Below are 20,517 nucleotides of genomic sequence, written 5' to 3' on the forward strand. Positions count from 1 at the left end.
GTGGTGAGATCCCCTAAAAGCTGTTGGAACGGTCTCACGTCATCGGTAGATCGCGATACATGTGGGTCTGCTATATTTGGATCAACCTGCATCACCAATATCGTTGAGTCAGAAGGCGGTTTAGGAGGTGTCTGAGCGTCGGCTACTGGAGGCCCCTCTGGTGACCTTTAATGGTGGGTCACTTCAGTGGGCATCCGGCCGTCGGTTAGTCATAAAGACGGGTCTTTTGCCGAGTCTTTTGACAATTTCAGGAGTGCCTTCCATATGCCGTCGGCAACTGCATTGTGGTCGGTCTCGGAGTCAACTTGGCGGTTCCGGGACTCGCGGCAGGAGTCGGTTGCTGGCGCGCGTTCGACTTTATCACGTTTTGGATTATAGAGCGAATCGGGCTTACCTTTAGCAAATTTGGAGCGCCGGCGGTCGTCAGCTTGCTTTTCTCCGTCTGATTTCTCGTCACGCGAGTAGTCTGTTTTGGAGCGCGGCTTTCGGTTTCGCGGGCCACAGGACTGGTTTAACTTTTTTGATTTAGCCTGGTCTTCCTTCAGAGCGTAGGAGCAAGCTCCCTCCAGCTCCGAAGGAGGACCCACGTCCACTTTATAAATTCCTGCGTCGCCTACCTTGGGAGCGGACAATTTTAGCTTTGCATAGCCCCTAGCTGCTAAGTCACGGAGCTGCGAGCTATTCAGTGTCTCAGGACACAAAGCCAGTCCCAAGTAGTGGTTAAGATTTTGTTGGAGGTTCCGGACAAACAACGTTTTAAACCCTGGATCCTCCTCCATGTTGGGTTCGTTACGAGTTCCAAAATAGGCATCGCGAAGACGACTATAGAAAGCCTGAGGAGACTCCTGCTTTCCCTGTTTGACGAACATGGCGGCTTCCATTCCCGACAACCCAGGAGAGCTGTCAAACTCGCGTGAGATGGCTTGGTGCAGTGCCAAGGGATCAGACAACACATCAGCAGGCTGCCGTTCCAGCAGTCTGTTGACTGCTCGGCTGGACGTCATTTTAATCAAGTACAACTTATCTTCCACGGTTGCCATTGGGAACCTCTGGAGATGATAGTTGATGTCTTTCAAGTACTCTGTTGTGTTGTGTTGTGGGACCCCCCTGGTTTCGGTTCGAATTTGACTATGTTTCGAGCCAGCTTGTCCAAATCTCTCCAGGCCACGCCCATTTGTCACTCCAACGGGGGAGTCAAAATGGGTCCACGTTGGAAACTGTCAGCACCTGATGGCCCGAAATCGTGTGGGGACGCGGCCATTGGCGGTGCCAGGCCTAAAGCGGCGGTGGTCATTGACGGCGTCCTCCAGGCGGCTCCGGAGTCAGGTGACAGTTTCAGCTGTGGTGCGGTGGCTCTGGGATCAGGAGGTCTGTGTGGGGGTGGAGCTCCCGACAGGGAGGCTCCTCGGGAGACCTCATTTAACTGCTGCGTGCGTTGCAACTCATGTTTAATTTGAGCTAACTCTGTCTCATATTCCTGCTGGCATTGTCGGAGGCGGGTAACCTCGGCTTCAGTCAATGCTAATTTGGTTCACAGGTCATACGAGCGGTCCACTTCGGCATTGCGTTCCTCCCTCAAGGTTTGCACCTGAACTTGGAGGCGCTTCACTTCGTCGGTTGACTGAGCTAGCGACGAACTAATCCGAAAGTAATTCGCTTCTGCTAACCGAAGTTGGTCTTTTGACTGTCGTTCAGTCAAGTCAGTCACCTCTGCTTTTAGTTTGTGAATTTCATTTGCCGCGGATCTCAGCAATTGTTCTTGCTCTCGATTTGTCTCTTTGGCGGACGCGAGAGCTTGGGTTAACTCACCAATCTTTTGAGGGGAGTCATCAGTGGAAGCAGACTCATCTGCATCACTGACCAAATTTCCGGCTAGCACCGCATCTGCGCGGGCTTCTGCCTCATCCAGCTGCGCTTTAACGTCAACCAGCTGGGTCTCCATGACCTTCAATCGGTCATGGGCGGCTTCAAGTTGTGCCGTGGCATCACGGCTCTGCTGTCGTGCCATGTCAAGTTGGTGTTTCACTTGACAATCCTCGGCATCGCTCAGCTTCAAAGTCAGACATCCGAGCATTCGAATGAGTGATTTGTCCTTTGGGGCTTTTGTCTCAGCGTCGCTCATGAGCTGCGCGAGGTTATCATTTAGCATATTGACATCCGCATCCCTAATAGACTCAGCGTAGCCAGGTAAGAAGTCCTTGGTCATCTTTTGCACCAGTTGAGCCAAGGTGTCTAAGCTCTCACAAGGGCTGGGAGTCTCTCGGAGTGCTGCCATATTGTCAATAGCTTTTAGACGATCAAACTTATACTAGCGTTTTAATAGTCAATTAGCGTTCGCAGTTAACTAACTACCTCTATCAAGTAATATCGTCAACAATACACACTGGGTTCAAATTATCAAAAGGGAAATTGCCACAAAGCAAAAGATTTGTAGTGGGCTGTGCAACCCACAGCTTACACTATAGTTGTGGAAAATCAATTCCAGTTATCAAAACAAACAAAAACAAACAAAAATAAAATAATAAATAAAAATTAAAAATAATAATGCTAACTTCAACTTGATTCACTCAGCAACGAATAGCTTAAATGAGGGACAGAGTAACTCTGAAATGTTACAGCGGTCAATTCCAAAAGCGAAATAAAAAATAAAAAATAAAAAGTATTTTTTTTTTTTTTTTTTTTTTTTGGAAGTCGAGGTAAAAGTTGGAATTAAAATTAAATTAAATAAACAACAAAGCAGAAAAGGGGAAAATAAACTTAAAAGGGGTCAATTGTCTTAGTCAAATGACTGGTTATAGTACTCGTACAATTTTATGTGAATGTCTTGTGGATGGGGTTTGGGACACAAAAACTGCGAAACTGTACAGAAATATTAGAGCTTCCTCTCTAATAATAGCTCATTAGAACTCACACCTTCTTATTAACTAGACACAACCGAAAAACAGAAAGGCAGCGTAAAAGGCTAGAATGCGCTCGGCTATTACTATAATCATCAACCGCAAGCAGTCAATTGAGCCTACACTGCGTTTAATCGGACGTGGATAATTTTTTTTATTATCCTTGCGTACTAACGGTGACAACAATCACTCAGTACAACGCTCGACACGGAAAACAATTCAAAAAAGCAATGTGAAGTGACATTGAATCAGAATTATCGCGGAGCAAGGACCACCGGCGTTACAGCAGCAGTGGGGGTCAGTTGTCAGTATTGACAGCGGAGCAAGCTCAAGTGATCTGTATCACTCAAAACACTGACTGACATCTATAGCCTGTGAGACTCTCTCCCTTTCGGGGCGTCTGCAGGCGTGGCTCAAACTCGCCAACGAGAAGGGGTGGTACTCAACCACGCCTCCACGAGCCACACAGCTCGACTTCACAAGGACTATGGCGCCACCTTGTGGAAATGCGTACACGGTACAGGTATGCAGCTAACGTCTTAGCGCCCTGTTAATCCGCTCGCCAAGAGCTGAAACTTTGAGTCGGCGGCTACAGAAAGCTCAATCACGACTCAAACTTCTCCCACAAGCTAGGTGTAGGAGGACACGGGGAAAATGACTCGGACGTCGTTAACGTTGCTCGTGGTTAGCTACTCCGAAGCACGTAACTAGAGTCTGGTCAAAGCGATGCATATCGGCTGTCACCTGACTTCCCACAATTTCCGGAAACACAACACACAAAGACAAACAACTTCAAATTCAGCCAGCTGAAATTTAAAAGTTGCACAACTCGAGTTCTATCAAATACGTTTTCAAATACAAGCCACTATTTTCTCAAACGGTGACTGGCTCTTTCTTTTCTTCCATCAATCAATCCCGTTCTTCTCGTTTACTAATAGCAAGCCACTCCGGTGGTAACACACGCAAGATGGCGGCTAACAGACGCTCGATTCAACGCTGAAGGGTAAAGTCAGTGCAGTTCTATGTAAGCAGAAATGTTTTCCTTTTTACGCAGAGCCAAATGATTAGGTACACTACGTGAAATGTGTTTTACTTTTAAAGTCCAAAATCTTGTATTTTCGAGTGCATCTTCTTATGTTATATAGCCTCACTCGGGGCCACCATTATGTAGCGATAATTGGGTCGTCTTTTAGACGAATTAATAATCTGGACGTTACAGAGGTAAATTGTATTTACCTCGATAACCTCTAGGGGCACCACGTTGGCTTTGCTTTGGGTTAACAGGAGCAAACAACGACCAAAATCCTTTCTTCATCAGTCATTTATAATCTAAAGTCGCCACACTCGATATTCAGTGGTTTGTTGTACTAACAAAAGAATAATAATCCACTCGGAAACACAGATGACTTGGTCAGAATAGAGTTAATAAAACATGCATTTATTCACGATTGCTACACTACAGAATCAAAACACTGCCTAACTAACTATCCTACCGTCAGGAGAAAAGAAATCAAATAAAGCTAATCAAAATAGGGAAATAATTCGAACGAATAAGGAAACAGGAAAAAGAGAAATTTAACTTGCCAGGTCTGTGATATGTTTCAAATGTAAGTTGCACACAGCGGTATGCTGAATTAGAGGAAATCAAATGTGCACTTACGAGTTGGATACTGCGTAGAACGAGCACAAACGGGAGGTCTTTGGAAAAGGGGGAAAAATAGTCAATGTTCGTTCAAAAATGCAAGAAAAATCAAAAAGGGGCTATTCCACAGGTGAGCAAGGGAGCCGCTCGGGGGCTGACGTAGTTGCGCGGCTCGTCCCTTGATTGGTCGGAGAGATGTTTCCCTGGTTGAGTTTGCTTCTGCCGGACAGCTGTCTGACTCCAGGTGTTGGAGTTCGGTTCGCGACGTGCCTGCGTACGGGGAAGACCCGCAGTTGGAGGTGCGCTTGCACAGCGGCGGGGCGCCACCGAATAGCAGGTGAGATGTGGTGCGGCTTAGGTGCACAACCTTGAGTCCGGCGGTAGGTTGCAAGTGTATCCCGGGGCCGCGGAACTCGCTGCTGGCGGACAGTCACCGATGGTGAAGAAGAAAAAAAAGGGACAACAAAGAAAAAGGGAGTAAAAGAGTCTCTTTGGGGTCAGTGTTGCAGTTTGCACCTGCTTTGGCGTGGCGTGGAGCGAGCGTCGGCTCTCGTGGCAATGGTTTCTGCCAGGAACAAAAGGGGGCCACGTGCTGGACAAGTTTCTTGGGAAAAAGAGTCAGTGGGCAAGCTGGGCTACTTGTAGGTGAAGAGGCATTGGGGGGGACGAGAGATCGGAAGAAGAGCGGAAGAAGAGAGAGGGCGAGAGAGAGATCCTCTCGTCTTTTTAAAGTCTATGGGCGGGGCTCCAGGAGGGAGTGGCAAACCCTTCTGTTCGCTCACGCAGACTTAAAAAAAACAAAAGCAAATTATTAAAGGGATTAATAATTTGGCATTAAATTTGGTCAGTCTGGCAAATCAGTTTTCCCACACAACCCGTTTAGCACACATCGTAATTAATGCATCATAAACTAATTTGTGAGGTCGTCCTTGAGCCTAATCTGACTGAATTGAAAGATATTGATTACCTTTCATTCCTTATGGAGTACAAATGACATAGGACGTTCATACACACAAAGACATAACATGAATCATTCGTAGTTCAGTTATCTGTCAAGAATTATCATGGTATAAATGTGTAAAATGCGGTTACTTGTATGAATTGTCACTAAGGATAGTTCCGAGTTTCACCACTTGACGGTGCTGTTGCTCCATCTAGGCATTCCAGGAGTGCCCCCTGGAGGGGTGACGCCAGAGAGTCCCCCCTGGTTGATAAGAAACTTCATAAACATTCCTTTGATCAGTCGTTTGTATATTCCAATTCATTGAAGGCGTTTTCTCGGGCTCCGGGAAGTCGGGGCCCAAATAGACTCCTTCGGCAGACGCATAAATTCCTTTGTCACCTGGTCAGCGGCTTCAAAAGAGCTTTGTTGGTGGTTGTGTGACCACCTGCAGAGCTAACCACGTTTAGATCCTGTCTGAGTTGTGGAATGTTTATGCGACTGCAGAGAGTTTGCTTTTGAAGAAGCAAACTAAAAAAAAAAAATTAGAGGGTGGCCTGGGCCATAGGCCATAGTTGTTACAATGTCAAAATATTACGGTATTTTGTATTTATTTTATATTACGCGAATACGCAAATAATTTAGCTGATTAATCGTGATTAATCAAAATTAAAAAGTGTGATCAATCAGATTAAAAATTTTAATCGTTTGACAGCACTAATTTTTATATATTTTTTGTCAGAAAGCTTTTCAGTAATATGTGAGTAAATTTTCACTAGTATGTATACGAGCATTTATTTCATATAGGTGTCTGCGGACCCGTCGCCATGGGCGGGCCTTGGGGGTCCGTGCCCGCCCTGTCAGTCAGCCGTGCCCGCCCTAGCAAGATGACTTACCAACTATTCTGCAGACGTGCCTTAGCCAAATCTACTTCCGGGTAGATAGTGCGCATTTGCCGGCTGGCGCTGGCACAAAGACTGAGCACTGAGCAGTGAGCATGTCGTGCAGCTTTAATGGGAGCCACCAAACGCCAAACCTCGATCCAGGATGACACAGTTGATATCAACGGGAATCCTGAGTCCACTGATTATGTTTACAAGTGAGTGTCAAACTTTTATTTTAATTAGTCAAGCCACACAGCACGGATGAATTGCAGCAATACACAGTATGCTGTTAACAGACCCAAACAGTCACACATACACAACAACTATGGAGCATAAAATTATTTATCACTAAAGCAGTTGCAGTACAATGTGAGTTGAATTCTCTTTTTTTATTGCCAAGTTTGTTCATGTTGATGACTGTCACTAATGTCTAATTAAAAAAAAACAGCACTTTACACATCCTTTTGGATTGATATCACTTTAAAACATCCATTGCTGCATACAAAGTGCTGTGCATGGAATAGAAATTAGTCTTTTAGTAGACACAAGTGAAATAAAATAGCTAGTGCTGTCAAACGATTAAAATTTTTAATCTGATTAATCACATTTACACTTGCGTATTCGCGTAATATAAATTAAATATAAAACACCCTAATATTTTGACATTAACGCATTTTATTATCTGAATGTCATTTGCAAACATTGATTAAATGCATGTACGCTATTGCATGCATGCGTGTATTGTTCAAAACGTAACAGCATCATATCAATTGGGTGCAATTAAGCAATTATTAATTAAACGGAAATTACTTTTGTTTTATCTAAAGTCCCGTTGGGGTGTTTTTGAAAGCGAAATTTACCACCGAGCATACCAACTGGAGTTACCCCACTCATTTTGGAACAACAGGCATAGGAAATGCTGTGCATTGACCTAATCACTGACCTGCGCAGCCTTCAATGTAACCATCCGCGGTTACGTTCAAGGCTCAAGTGACAATTTTCTGTGATTAATTTATCTATTAACGCTTTAACTTTGACAGCCCTAAAAATAACACAAAATAAAATTAATTTGAGTAAATATAAGTAGATATGTATACACGCAAATAAAATACTAAAAAAAAAAAAAAAAAAAAAAATCTTTATAAGTATAGAAATAAAATAACACAAAATACAGAAGGCACCATAAAAAAAAGTAAAATGATGTGACGTCTCATGCTGAGTCAAAGATCAAAGAATAGAGATGTCTGGCAAAAATGAAAGGAAATTTAGTCCATATCGTACAGCCCTCATCCAACACGCCAATGAAGGCAACTGCTAGCCAATTCCAGATAGAAGGGTCACAGAGTCATTCATTCGGACATAGTTGTTTACAGAAGTGAAGAGTGGATTTGTTTCAAATGAACTTTTGAGTTGAATAAATGCAAAATGAACTACACATTGAACTACACATTTTTTTTCAGTTTGTCTTTTAGATTTCAGAATGAACTGCCGCTTTTAAGTGACAGAAAATATTTCTGAACACTTTTGCAGTTGTCACAATGCCGCTGTTCAACCTGATGAACATTAGATTTAGGTTGATAAAGTGTGCCCCCCCCAAAAAAAAGGTAATGCCCCCCCAACAATTTCTTTCTGGTGACGGGTCTGGGTGTCTGAAAGACTTTCAGTCTAGTGAGTGTTTCAGCTGTGGTTATGAGCGTTCTTTTTGATGTGCGTCAAGGATTTCAGTAGGTTGTGTGAGAGGAATACATATTAAATGCGGCGGAAGTCATTTCTTTACGTTTTTCAAAGTAAAACACAATGGCTGGCCAAAAAGCATTAAGTAAACCTAACTCAAGCCGCAGCGTAACTTGGTGACATGTTGTATAGTAAATGCACATAACGATCCATCTATTTGCCGTTTACTTATTGCCTTACAATAACATTTTGTTAATATGAAATCTTTTAATTTGAAAGTTTTCCTTTATTATATAGGATATGAAAATTCCTTCGGCCAATAGGAAGCTGTGTGATAGTCAGGTGTCATTTGACGTATGGTAATGGATCGAGGAAAAAAAAAAAAAAAGAAGCGAAGCGATGGAGGAACGAATTCCACTTGCATGTATGAAGGTATTTCATTAACGTGTATGAGAATGTGTCACATGTATGTGTGGATGCATTTCAGTACTGTTTGTAAGAGCAATTCAGTTATGTTTATGAAAGTATTTCACCTGTGCGTGTGAGAGACTTTCAGTACTGTTTTTAAGAGTAATTGAGTTGTGTTTATGAACGGATTTCACTAGTGTGTGTGAGCAAAAACGTTTCAGTACTGTTTATCAGAGCATTTCAGTTGTGTTAATGAGTATTTTACTTGTATTTAAGAATGGATTTCAGTAGTGTGTGAGCAAAAACTTTTCAGTACTGTTTATAAGAGCATTTCAGTTGTGTTTATGAGAGTATTTGACTTGTATTTATGAAGGGATTTTACTAGTGTGTGTGAGAGCATCTCAGTGGTGTTTATGAGACTATTTTACCCGTGCGTATGAGAGAATTTCAGTGGTGTTTATGAGCGTATTTCACTAATATGTATGAACACATTTGACTAGTGTTCATAAGCAGAAAACATTTCAGTGGTGTTTATAAGAGCTTTTGAGTTATACATGTGAGAGCTAATCCTGAATTATGGCCCAGACTAGGTGCGTTTCCATTACCCTCAGTTTTGCGCAAAAGGCATGTTTCGCAAAAGTAAGATGGTAATGGAAACACCGGATTTGTGAAAAAACTCTCAAATATCGCAAGAAAGTTTTTGCACTCTCATGAGGTGGTTTTTGAGACGTATCGAAAAAGAAGTATTTCGCAAAAGGGTAATTGAAACACTTTTTGCGCATTAGTAGTCATGTGACACCCGCCCGGTCACGGACGAAAGGACTGTAACACGTTGTTTATGTGTATTTTTAATAAACTTGCAATTATTATTTCTTTTGAGAATGATTAATTTCGGTTTTGTATTTTTGTTTTACATGCTGAAGTGATTTGTATCGGCTACTGCACGTCATGAGCATAAAAGAGAGAGAGGTGTAATCGAGCGAGCCCCCTTCGAAAAGTTGAAGGAGAGGAGAGCTTGAAATCCTGTCCTGCCATGTCTGGTTAATTTAGCAGAAAACATCAGACCCTTTTAATAATTTGTAACCCACCTTTTACCCAGCTTCTGCATTGCAACAACAACATTTTAGGATTACAGGAAGTAGGAAGTACGGTGCCACTCGCTTTCGTGTCAGAACTGCTTGCCGACTGCCGAGGAATACACACAACAACACTAACAATAAATGCCCGAAACCGCCCGATGAGGGGTGAGTGTTTTTCAAGTAGTATAACTACACCGGGCGTCCATCTACCGTAAACATCATGAGCACCTCCTACAGAACAGCGAGGTCTCACGAGGCGGGACATTCCGAGAATTGCGCCTCAGAAGCGAAACTCTCGTCAATGGAAACACCGACAATTCGAAATTGTACTTTATCGAAATAGTACAATATCGCTTTTATTTTTGCGAAAAACGATAATGGAAACGCACCTACTGACACATGGAAATGTAGGACTCAGACGCAGGGAGAGTGTAGGCCACAAAGGCAGCAGTTTTATTTTCTCCTAGCAGCAATCTTCTCTCAAGCTGAGAAGAGGGACTCAAAAAATGGAGAACTAAAAAAAAAAAATGGAGAACTAAAAACGCTCCGCTGGGGAGGAAAAAACAGGCACAGGGTACAGGGGACAACTAAAGGCGCTCCGCTGGGGCGGAAAAAACAGGCACAGGGTACAGGGGACAACTAAAGGCGCTCCGCTGGGGAGGTGAACAGGCTCAGGGGACAGGGGGAAAGTAAGGACGCTCCGCTGGGGAGGAAAAAGCACAAAAACACTTCGGCAAACTGAGGGAGGAGGCTGATGGCTTTTATTGCAGGGGATAATTGGTGGCAGGTGGTGACAATAATGATTAGGCAGCAGGAAGGGCAAGTGACCTGGGGTGAGAAGGGAGTTAGTGATTTTCAAAGTAAACAGGAAATAAGTGACCAAAATAAAAGCATGATCCGTCACGCTGGTGGCGGCGTGACAAAGAAGGCACCTCATAGTACCCCGCCTACTGTCCAAAGCCAGCTGAGATAGGCTCCAGCACCCCCTGCACACCTTGTGAGGAATAAACGGTCAAGAAAATGGATGTATATAAATGGACTAACAGTTAGGTTTACAATTCACAGCCAATTTTGTCCTGATGGGCTTTGCTTTCATTTCATTGTTCAGGGTTCTGACAACATGATGTGGACAAATATTTGAATAACACGCACAGGTAAAGCTTATAAGAGAAATTTATAAATGCATTCTTACCAATGAATGGTGCATGTAGTGCTTCTTGCAGACTTATTGGTACAACCACATGTCACACACGGCGACATTTCACCATAGAGAGTAAAAGAGAGTAAATAACATGAAAAAGCTGATTAGGTGGGCGGTAACATAAGATGGCCGCCGGTGGCTTCACTTCTCACTATGGTGAATAAGAGGCATTGTGAGTCCATTGATATATAAGTCAATGGATATTGCCCACCGTAGTCCATGGAACGCTCAAGAAGTCTGTGTGAATGCACAGACACAGAAAATTAGAGGGCTCATTTATTACTGTTTATTTTAGGGTACAGTTACCAAAGCCTTTTATAGTTTGTCTCGGAGTGCTACAGGTGCCACACAATTTTCAGAGCCGTAGGACAAACGTAGCAGGACAGGGCTCAATTAAGCCTGCCGTGCAACAAAGCTTGCTTCTTCTTCAATGTACCTTTCTTTTCTCTGATGAGACTCAGGTTTGATTCATTTTGTGCAATGAGCTGCTTTCTTTGTGATTGCTTTCTCCACACTTTAAGCAAAACCATGCATGAAGAATGCCAGGGATCCGAGTAGACCTTCGTGGTTATCTTGCGTAAAGAGCTAAGAACTTTTTGGGCTCAGTTGTCTTAGATTTGCATGCAACACTTTAGCTCCGTGGACAAGCATTTGGATCAGTTTGGTATCAGTTTAGTATGGGTGTCAAATTGGTGTCAACTCGGGTATCAGGCCTGATCCACAAAAAAAAAAAAGAGAGGGAGAGAGAGAGAGAGCTCACAAAAAAAGTCCAATAAGGAAAAATAGGAAATCCTATAGATTTGTCCTACCTAGTGTTGCATGGGATACCAGTACCAGTACCATACCTCGATGTTTTAGCGTCAAACACGGCTCGGTATCATTTCTTTTTTTTTTTTCGTACCGGTACTTAAAAAAATAAATACGAGCCAGCCCGCCAACTCTGCTTTAAAGGCAGGTACATGCCTGTCTACCAATATGTGGCAAATGCCTTAAGTAAGCCGCACGCCTCTTTCAGCTTGAATGCGAGAGGGCGCAGGAAGATGGCGTCACGCACTGAACATGGAAGCGCTCACTTGCCGCGCACTCCTCGTTGGGAAGCATCAGTTTTAGAAACGTTTTGTAACAAGAGCAAATGTTTTTCACGGAGAAGCAGAAGAAAAAGCAACAATCACTCCTGCAGTGGACTCAAGGTGCGTACAATGAACAGGCACACAGTTGGAAATCACAGTTATACGGAGAAAAAGCTCAGACGACTGACAGAGCGACAGGTTGTGACGCATTTTTGACAATTCCCTTCCCTTAAACAATAAGTCGAGTGTGAATTATTTTATAATTAATCGGTCATGCAGTAAAGATAAAGAGTAAGATAAGTAAAATGAGAACAAAACAAAACATTTTAAGTAAGTATAGAAGTGAATACAATTTACATCAATAAATTAATAATAAGAAGTAGGTAAGTGAATAAATGAATAATTAAATAATTAACTAAATAAATAAACAAACATCAAATTCATAACAGAAAATATAGCAGACACCACAAAGCACCAAAACAAGTCTCATGGTGCACCAAAAATGACATCAAATGTAGTCAAATACAGTACTTCAAGAATATGGCATGCAATGTGAAAGCAAATAACAGTATATACATAAATATATATGTGACTGGCTCTGGCAAAAGGGTCCCCATGTGCCAAAAAAAATCACAATTGAAATATTTATATATTCGAATTCTGCACTTAATTCCCTTTAAAATGATATATAATACATGGATGTAGTTCAAAAATTGACAAAGTTACAGCAGTTTTAATGTTGGAAGGTTGAATTCCCTAGTTTTGAGTAAAAGGGCTTTAAAGTTGTGGTACTTGCATCTTTCAAATGTCCATAGCAACCAGAACCTTAGGAAAAAGATATGAACCTGAAATTTTCAGGAACTGTTCAAATATCTGTGGAAAGTCAATTCCAATAGCAGGCAAGGTCATCGTCCGAGATTTGAACCCTTTAAACGTTTTGGAAGTTTGACCTCTCAAGAGATGAAATCAGCCTCAACTTTGAAGATCATGCTGAGCATACAATTCATTTGCTGAGGCTTTGCTTATTTTATTGTTGCTCCATGTGGTATTTTCTTGCATAAATGAGGTCATATTACCACAGTGGGAAATTTGATTTCATAATTTTGTGTCAATTAAAACATTATTTGCCATTTGATGTGGCCTGTGAAAAGTGCTTTATTGATAACTTGGATCATGGATGTGATGTCTCAAATGCTTTTGGTCACATGAAGAAAATGAAAATGTGTGTTGTTGTTTGTTTGTTTGTTTTTTGTTTGTTTTTTCCTGTTTGTTTGTTTGTTTGTTTTTTGTTTGTTTGTTTGTTTGTTTTGTCCCACCACCCCCACCCCGAGTAATACACGAGTGACACTAAACTATTGTATTTACAAGACAATATAGCCTGTATGCATTTTGGGGCGGGGTGTCATTGTGACTCTTTTGAAAGGACCGTTTTTCATCTTCAAGTTAACTATTTCATAGCTCATTTTTATGTTCATGTCATCCCATTTAAAGAGCATAAAGTGAAAATGTGTCGTGATATTTGTGACATATGCATGCAGACTTTTTTTTTTTTTTTGACGCATCAAAGAAACATCTGGCGTCGTATGAAATAGACAACATCGACAAGTGATCAAACCATTACATTAGTATTTACGATGCATTATTAAATTAGTTTACAATGCATACAAGGCACTGTCACAACTTTTAATTCCCTACTTGGTCTGAGAGGAGCAGTGTAGCCTGCTCCACGGGTGTGTCGCGGTTGCATCCCTCTCGAGAGTTCGACATGGTTTAGTCAAGTTTGTGAATGTAGTAATTTGAATTAAAAGTAGACATTGATGCATTAAGAAAACGATCCTGGAGAATATCTCCTTTTGGATGACTATTCGCCGGTAACCGCACCGATGACAACAGCTTCTGCTCCAAAGTAGGATGTTCACTTTCGTGCTGAGTGCTGACTGGTGTATTTCGACTTTTTTCGTTGCTATGTCCATCCATCCATCCATTAGCAGATTCGCTTATCCTCACAGTATTTATATAAATCATTTGTGAATTATGTCTGAGGCTAGGAAATTCGGGTTGTTTTTAACAAGGTTGCGCGCGGTGCTATAGCAAGCAGCTCGGCTAAAAACACGCCCCCTCGTTACGAGGCATACTGTCTAATAATTGCTTATTTTCATACACTTTGATTACAATTTTGACTTTTGTGCTGCTTGGAGATGAAACTAGAGACCTCAAGGAAGCTATTTGTGGAGAAATGTCAAAATTGACAAAAAATGTTCAACTCTCTAATATCGTCCATTATCTCGAGATTGATTTGCCAGAGCGGGTCACATATATATACAGTATATACAGAAATTAACATGTATACATCCTAATATTTACAACTAATAAAAAAATTAAACTAATTTGAAGTTCTTTTGTTAGTTTGAATTTTGCTGCTTTTGCTGTTTTAGATTTTTGTCGAGGTACCGTTTCAGTACTGGTATCAAGGTAGTATCGGTATGGATGTATTCTATGCAGGTATATTTACGTAGTCAAAATTTTGATATCGTGACAACAGCAGTCCTAGCACCTTCTGGGAATAGGTAGCTATGGAAATGAACATCCCTCGTCGAAGTACCATGTGGCATACAGTCCATACATGGCAGTTCAATCCTTCGTTGAGTTTATCAGTTAAAAAAAAAAAAAAGAAAAAGAGCCAGGATTCAATTCTCTTCAAACATTTCACTGTCCTTGGTGAAAAAAAAACACACCACAGGATTCAACTCTAGGTTTTAAGTCTTTCATTTTTCTATCAGAGCTGCTTCCTACTCCAACTGGCTTGGACTGCTAGACAGTTCCCTTTCTCATACGAACGAGGGATGATGCAATGTACCGCACAATGCGTTCCTGGCATAAAAGATAAAACATAGTAGATAGAACAGCATCTACCGGAATACATCACATTAAATGAAAAATAAGGATGTTACGGCTCATGATGTCCACCTGTAAGTGTGTCCTATCCCCACCATTCCCTTGCTCCGTGGCCTGTCTGCTGGCCTAACATCACATACGTAACAAAGGATAAAATAATAGTCTTGTTAGACCCTGGGTTTCAACTTGATGTTTCAACTTGATGTTGATTCCTAATGTGATCGCATCTAATTTTTAAATAGCAGTTTTGTTGCAAATACAGCTTCAAGTCTTGGGGTATGTCTCAATCAGTTTTGCACATTGGGAGGCTGAAATGTTTGCCCGTTCCGCCTTGAAATGGTTGCTTATCTGTCTTGTGTTACAGTTTGCTGATTCTTTCAACTTGAACCCACACAAATGGCTTTTAATCAACTTTGACTGCTCTGCCATGTGGTAAGATGTCGTCTTCATCATAAATTAAGAATAAACACATTTAAATACAGCTGCTTCAAAAAGTATTCACCGCCCTTGAGTTTTTGAACATTTTAGCACGGTACGATCACAAACAAATATATTTCATTGAAATTTTATGTGAAAGTTAAACACAAAAAATAGCACACAATCATGAAGTGAAACAAAGTGTGTATCTTATTTCAAACTGGTTTTAGAACTAAAAAAAAACTGTAAAGTGGGGTGTGCAAAAGTATTCAGCCCCCCCTGAATTAATACTTTGTCGAACCCCCTTTTGCTGCAAATACAGCTTGTCTTGGGGCATGTCTATCAATTTTACACATCGGGAGGCTGAAATGTTTGCCTATTCCTCCTTGCAAAACACCTCTAGCTCAGCTAAGATATATGGAGAGCGTTTGTGAACCTTTATCAATGGGGTATATGCCACGGAAGAAGCGGGACGTGATTTTGCACATCAGTTTGGTTCCGGTCCGGGTTGCGAACGCGCAACCAAGGGGCACAAAAAACAGAAGCACAAGTATTTTGACGCACGCGACATGTCGCAAAACGAACCGGAACCAAACTGTTGTGCAAAAACAGTCCCGCCTCTTCCGTGGCATATACCCTATACTCTTTAGTAGGGATGTTCGATACTACTTTTTTTCAGACCGATACCGATACTCACACCCTCAGTACTCACCGATACCGATACCAACTGCCGATACTAGTAGTACATTTTGACAAATAAAAAAAATCACTAAAAGATATTTTTAAACAAATATATTTCCTTTAATTTTGACAAAAAAAACAGCACAGTCACTCTTCAATAGTCTTAACGCTCAAAATAAAACACAAAAATGCTCTTTTAGATTCACAATTTTGAAGTATTTCCAAACCGGTGAAGTTTTGGTGAAAAACTGCTGCAAGCTAGCGCCAGTTACAGGCAAGGAGGACTCACTTACCGTCTTCCCCCTCTGCCATCGGTCGCTTGTACTCGTCTGCGTCACGAGTACTCGAGTACTTGAAAAAAGGCTGGTATCGGCCCGATACGTTACCTGGTATCGGTACTCGCCCATCCCTACTCTTTAGTCAGCGTTATGAAGACCAGGCTGGTCCGGGTCAATATTTTGGACAGATGTTAAGCAGGAGGACAGAAAAAGATTTCAAAAGCTTTGTAAATCACAGAGTACTGTTCAATCAGTCATCCATAAGTAGATGGAGTACCAAACAACCACAAATCTACAAGACAATGCCGTGCTTCTAAAGTTTCCGACCGAAGAAGGAGTGTATTCGTCAGAGAAGTACCCAAACAGCCTTTGATCAATCTAAATGAACTGCAAAGATCCACAGCAGAGGTAGGGTATCTGTCCATAGAACAACCTACAGCTGAGTACTGCACAAATCTGGCCTGTATGTAACAGTGGCAAGAAGAAAGCCATTTCTAAAAGGGAGCCACAAGAAGTCACGTCTGCAGTTTGCCAGCAGCCATGAAAGAGACATTGCAGACTAATGGAAAAAGGTGCTCATGACAAACACTGTGTTTGGTGTAACAACAACACTGCTCATTAGTCTCAACACACCAGCCTAGGGATGGGCAATAAATCAAATTAATTTGATACATCGTCATTTTAAAAAATTGATTCGTTGAAAATGTGTTAAATCGTGAAATTGAGTTTTGTCTTCTGGATTAGAAAAAGCTGTTGTTCTTATGTTCTTAATGTGTGTCTGAACATTTTGCACAGGAATTATTTTTGAACAAGAGAAACCTTTAAATAAACGTTTGTTGAATTTATTAGATTAAAATCGTAATCGTCCTGAATGACTGCAAAAATCAACATTTGATTTTTTAGCCATATCGCCCAGCCCTAGACAAACATTAAAATTGTCCTTTTTTTTTTTTTTTTAATTCAAACTTCTATTACTCAGTGGCAGTAGCACTTCAATTCTGACTGCTTGGGGGAAAAATTCAAAGTGCTATCTTCACAAAGACCAAAACGACGCTGATATTCCAAATGGTTCAAGAATAGCTTCAGATTTACTTTGGATGCACCTTTTTTTAGGCATTTTCGGCAAAAATGGCAGGAATTATAAGGGTACATTTTATTTATTTTATTTTATTTTTTTATGTAAACCATATTTGTACATTGAAACAAAGTATATTATAAGAGAGCTAAAGACATTTTAAACAAAGTACAGAAAAATAGTTACAATATTTACAGTGAAAGAAAAATATATTCTTTTTTTTTTTTTTTTTTTTTAACTGCTTTATAAGCGCTCAATCATTCATACACATGGGAAAATAATCATAGCAGTTTTTAGCCTGGACTTGAAAGCAACATTCACACTTGGGCCTGATTTCATTTTCATTTTCCCAACAAATAACATAATCAACTTATATCGTTCAATTATTTATTTATTTATTTTTCAGCACAAATGGCTAACAGTGAATTTTAAACAATAAGGGAAACCTGTTCCATCAATCAATATCTTAATGTCTTGTGGTGGGTGCAAAGAATCCTCTCTCCTAGTGGCAGATATCGCCATGGTTACTTACTCCACTGTCAGCCTAATTTTCCTGCAAATGCACAAATACAAACCACAATAAAATTAAGACCTGGAAAGCTAGAAGAAAGTTGAGTACAGACGTAGAAAAAAATAAATATCTGTACTTTTTATACATGACAGATACAAAAAAGTATGTCTAAAGTAGTCACACTGCTTAAAAACAAAACTTACATATCACTTCTTTTTTTTTTAATATAGCAATTTGCCCATAAAAAATGAAAAGATCACACAACAAAAGAATATAACTAGGGATATTACTAGCAGAAATATGTTTTATGACAACTATAACATGCTGCTTCGTAAACAAGTTTGGTCACCGTCTCTATACCTTTGTTCGCTTAAATATAGTTTGAAAGTGCCTAATTGTATTATGTACTAAGCACTATTCTGAGACATTATTCACAGCTAAACAGAGCGTTGAATAAAACTTTGTATTTATATCAGACCAGTCATATTACATCGTGAACACGAGCGACATTAGCTTGCCAACTTACAGCTTTAGTATGCAAACCACACACGGAACATGCCAGACAGTTTATTCAGTCTTCATGGAGACTTGGACTTAGACTTGACTTTATTGATCCCTTTGGGATGGCTCCCTCTGGGAAATTTACATATCCAGCAGCAATAAGAACAGATAATAAAATAAAAAATAATTCAATCAATAAATAAGGTTATTACACCAGATTGAATTAAAAATAATAATAATAATAATAATAATAATAAATTCAATAAATCGATAAATACGCTTATTACACCAGAGATTGAATTAATAATAATAATCATCATAATAATAATAAAATAAAAATTCAATCAATCAATAAATAAGGTTATTACACCGTAATCACACAAGGCGCAAGCTTCTACCACTACCATTTAACAACGTTTTATGGTGACTTTTTGGAGGAAATATGTACCTTCAAGCGGCAGCTCCCTCCGTCCAGGTGTCGCTGATTTCACCGTGACCGTCTGTCGCCGTCCGCGTACATCAAATTCGAGGGCTGAAACAAAGTTCAGTCAAGAACAGTTACATGGATAAATGAGTAAACTAAATGTAAGGTTATCAAACGCACCTCAGGATGTCGCTGTCCACCATTTGATTGCACCTGTTTTTTCATCTTTCATCTCATTGATTATGTAATAGATTGAATCAGTGATCATATGATTAGGGAGTTATCCAAGTTTGTTTGGTGTCAATTTCACCGCTGTCGTTTCGTACTCCTTCCACCACTGTTCAATTGGTAGACCTCGCTCTCGGCGTTTGGACCGCCTTAGCTCCACACCTCACTGTGAGTGACTTCTTCTTGTGGGGGCTGCTAAACACAAAGTTTATGCTACACCACTTCCAGCAAATATCGATGACATGAATGATGGAATAACATCAGTAATCAACACGGCACACATGCCGTTGTATTGCCAACAACGTCACGATACTAGGGTCACGATACGATACGTATTGCAATACATATGTATCCCAATACATGATTTTCAAGGCGATATGCCAATATTTTACAATAATTTATTTGCATTTTTATTGTAACAGTCATATGTATACCTAAATGATATGTTTATTAGGCTGGATGGCAAAAATGTTTTTGTTAGCAGCTCTTTAGCGGTTTAGCGGCATGCCTGGTCTAAATGTGCACGCACTGCACAGCAAGGAGCAGCTTTCACAGACACACAGGACAATTTATAAATAAGCATGGACCGATTTGAGTAAAAAATATCAAAGAATTAAAATTACAGCTCTAAAATGTGCTTATTTGAAATATGTAGGGAAATAATAACAGCAGTTTTTCATGTAACACATTCTATTTTGTTTTTAAACAAAATATAGAAAAATTGGTACATTTAGAAATATGTACTATGTTATAAGTAAATAAATGTTTATTCTTCCTCTGTTTAAATTTTTCTTAGCAAGACAGTATCCAATCACTGATGGGCTATTTTTAAAACAGACTTCACATGTACACTTAAAAAAAAAAAAAAAAAAAGTAGGGCTACAATGCAAACTAAACACCTAAAGCCTGATTTATGCCTCTACGTTTGCTCTCTCGTTAATGACCGGCATAGATCACATGATCTACGCGAGCCATGAATTTTAAGTGCCGCGTAGCTCATGGCCGGCTGCGGTGCACACGTCGCCAATCCTTGCACGCCGTAGATGGCGGGGCGTAGCTCGCTCGTGATTGGTCCGTTCGATTTTTTTTCTTTCTTTTTTTTCTCTCTCTCCCTCCCCGCCCCCAGCCCAGATAGTTTCCATGAAGGCAACTGTTTGGCGGCGCAAATCGACTTCCTGCTCGGAGACCACGGCTGTGCATGTGGATATGTGCCTGGAACGAGAGGCGGAAAACAACAACAACAACAAAAAAAACTGTTCACGTGGCTGTTGTGTTTTGGCGAGTTTACGGCCGACACCGGGTGCAAATTGGCACGGTGATGAGCCTAATCTCCCTCCGGCTTTGTTTCATGTTTTTGAATTAAATTGAACTTACTGAATTCGTCATAAAATGCAGAGGAATCTCCACTCTGTGGCATCCCAGCCTTAGCAACAGCCCGACTGGGAGTGAAACCGATGTGTATTGTGATGTGTATTGCGCACAAGTTGGAAGGCAAACGCATGTGCGGAGCTCCTCCATAACATCTCTGCGTGAGCCTCAAGCAGAAGTATACTGAGGCCTTAATAAGGCTCATGTCCCTTTTGTCTGCTCCCCCACTCCGCTCCTCTTCTGCGCTCATGCGACATGCGGACTAATTGGCTTCAAAGACTGCTTAAGTACAATGCAAGGCGCTCTGCCTCCCCCCGCCCCGCACCTGCTGCTAAGTCCATCCA

At 40.9% G+C, this 20,517-nt stretch overlaps 1 protein-coding gene across 6 annotated transcripts in view; it reads left to right on the forward strand.

The window, feature by feature from the left end:
* Window positions 1-20,517, forward strand: part of ddc (dopa decarboxylase) — a 154,074-nt gene that overhangs the window by 89,441 nt on the left and 44,116 nt on the right. For 3 of the 6 annotated variants that reach the window (XM_077526806.1, XM_077526804.1, XM_077526808.1), the window contains 2 exons: window positions 15,055-15,122; window positions 19,932-20,120. In XM_077526806.1, coding sequence (XP_077382932.1) covers window positions 15,055-15,122; window positions 19,932-20,120 — 257 coding nt within the window. The remainder of the gene's footprint in view (window positions 1-15,054; window positions 15,123-19,931; window positions 20,121-20,517) is intronic. The other 3 variants (XM_077526809.1, XM_077526807.1, XM_077526810.1) reach the window with 1 other exon arrangement.

The sequence above is a fragment of the Festucalex cinctus genome, chromosome 7, assembly GCF_051991245.1.
Source record: "Festucalex cinctus isolate MCC-2025b chromosome 7, RoL_Fcin_1.0, whole genome shotgun sequence".
NCBI classification, from domain to species: Eukaryota; Metazoa; Chordata; class Actinopteri; order Syngnathiformes; family Syngnathidae; genus Festucalex; species Festucalex cinctus.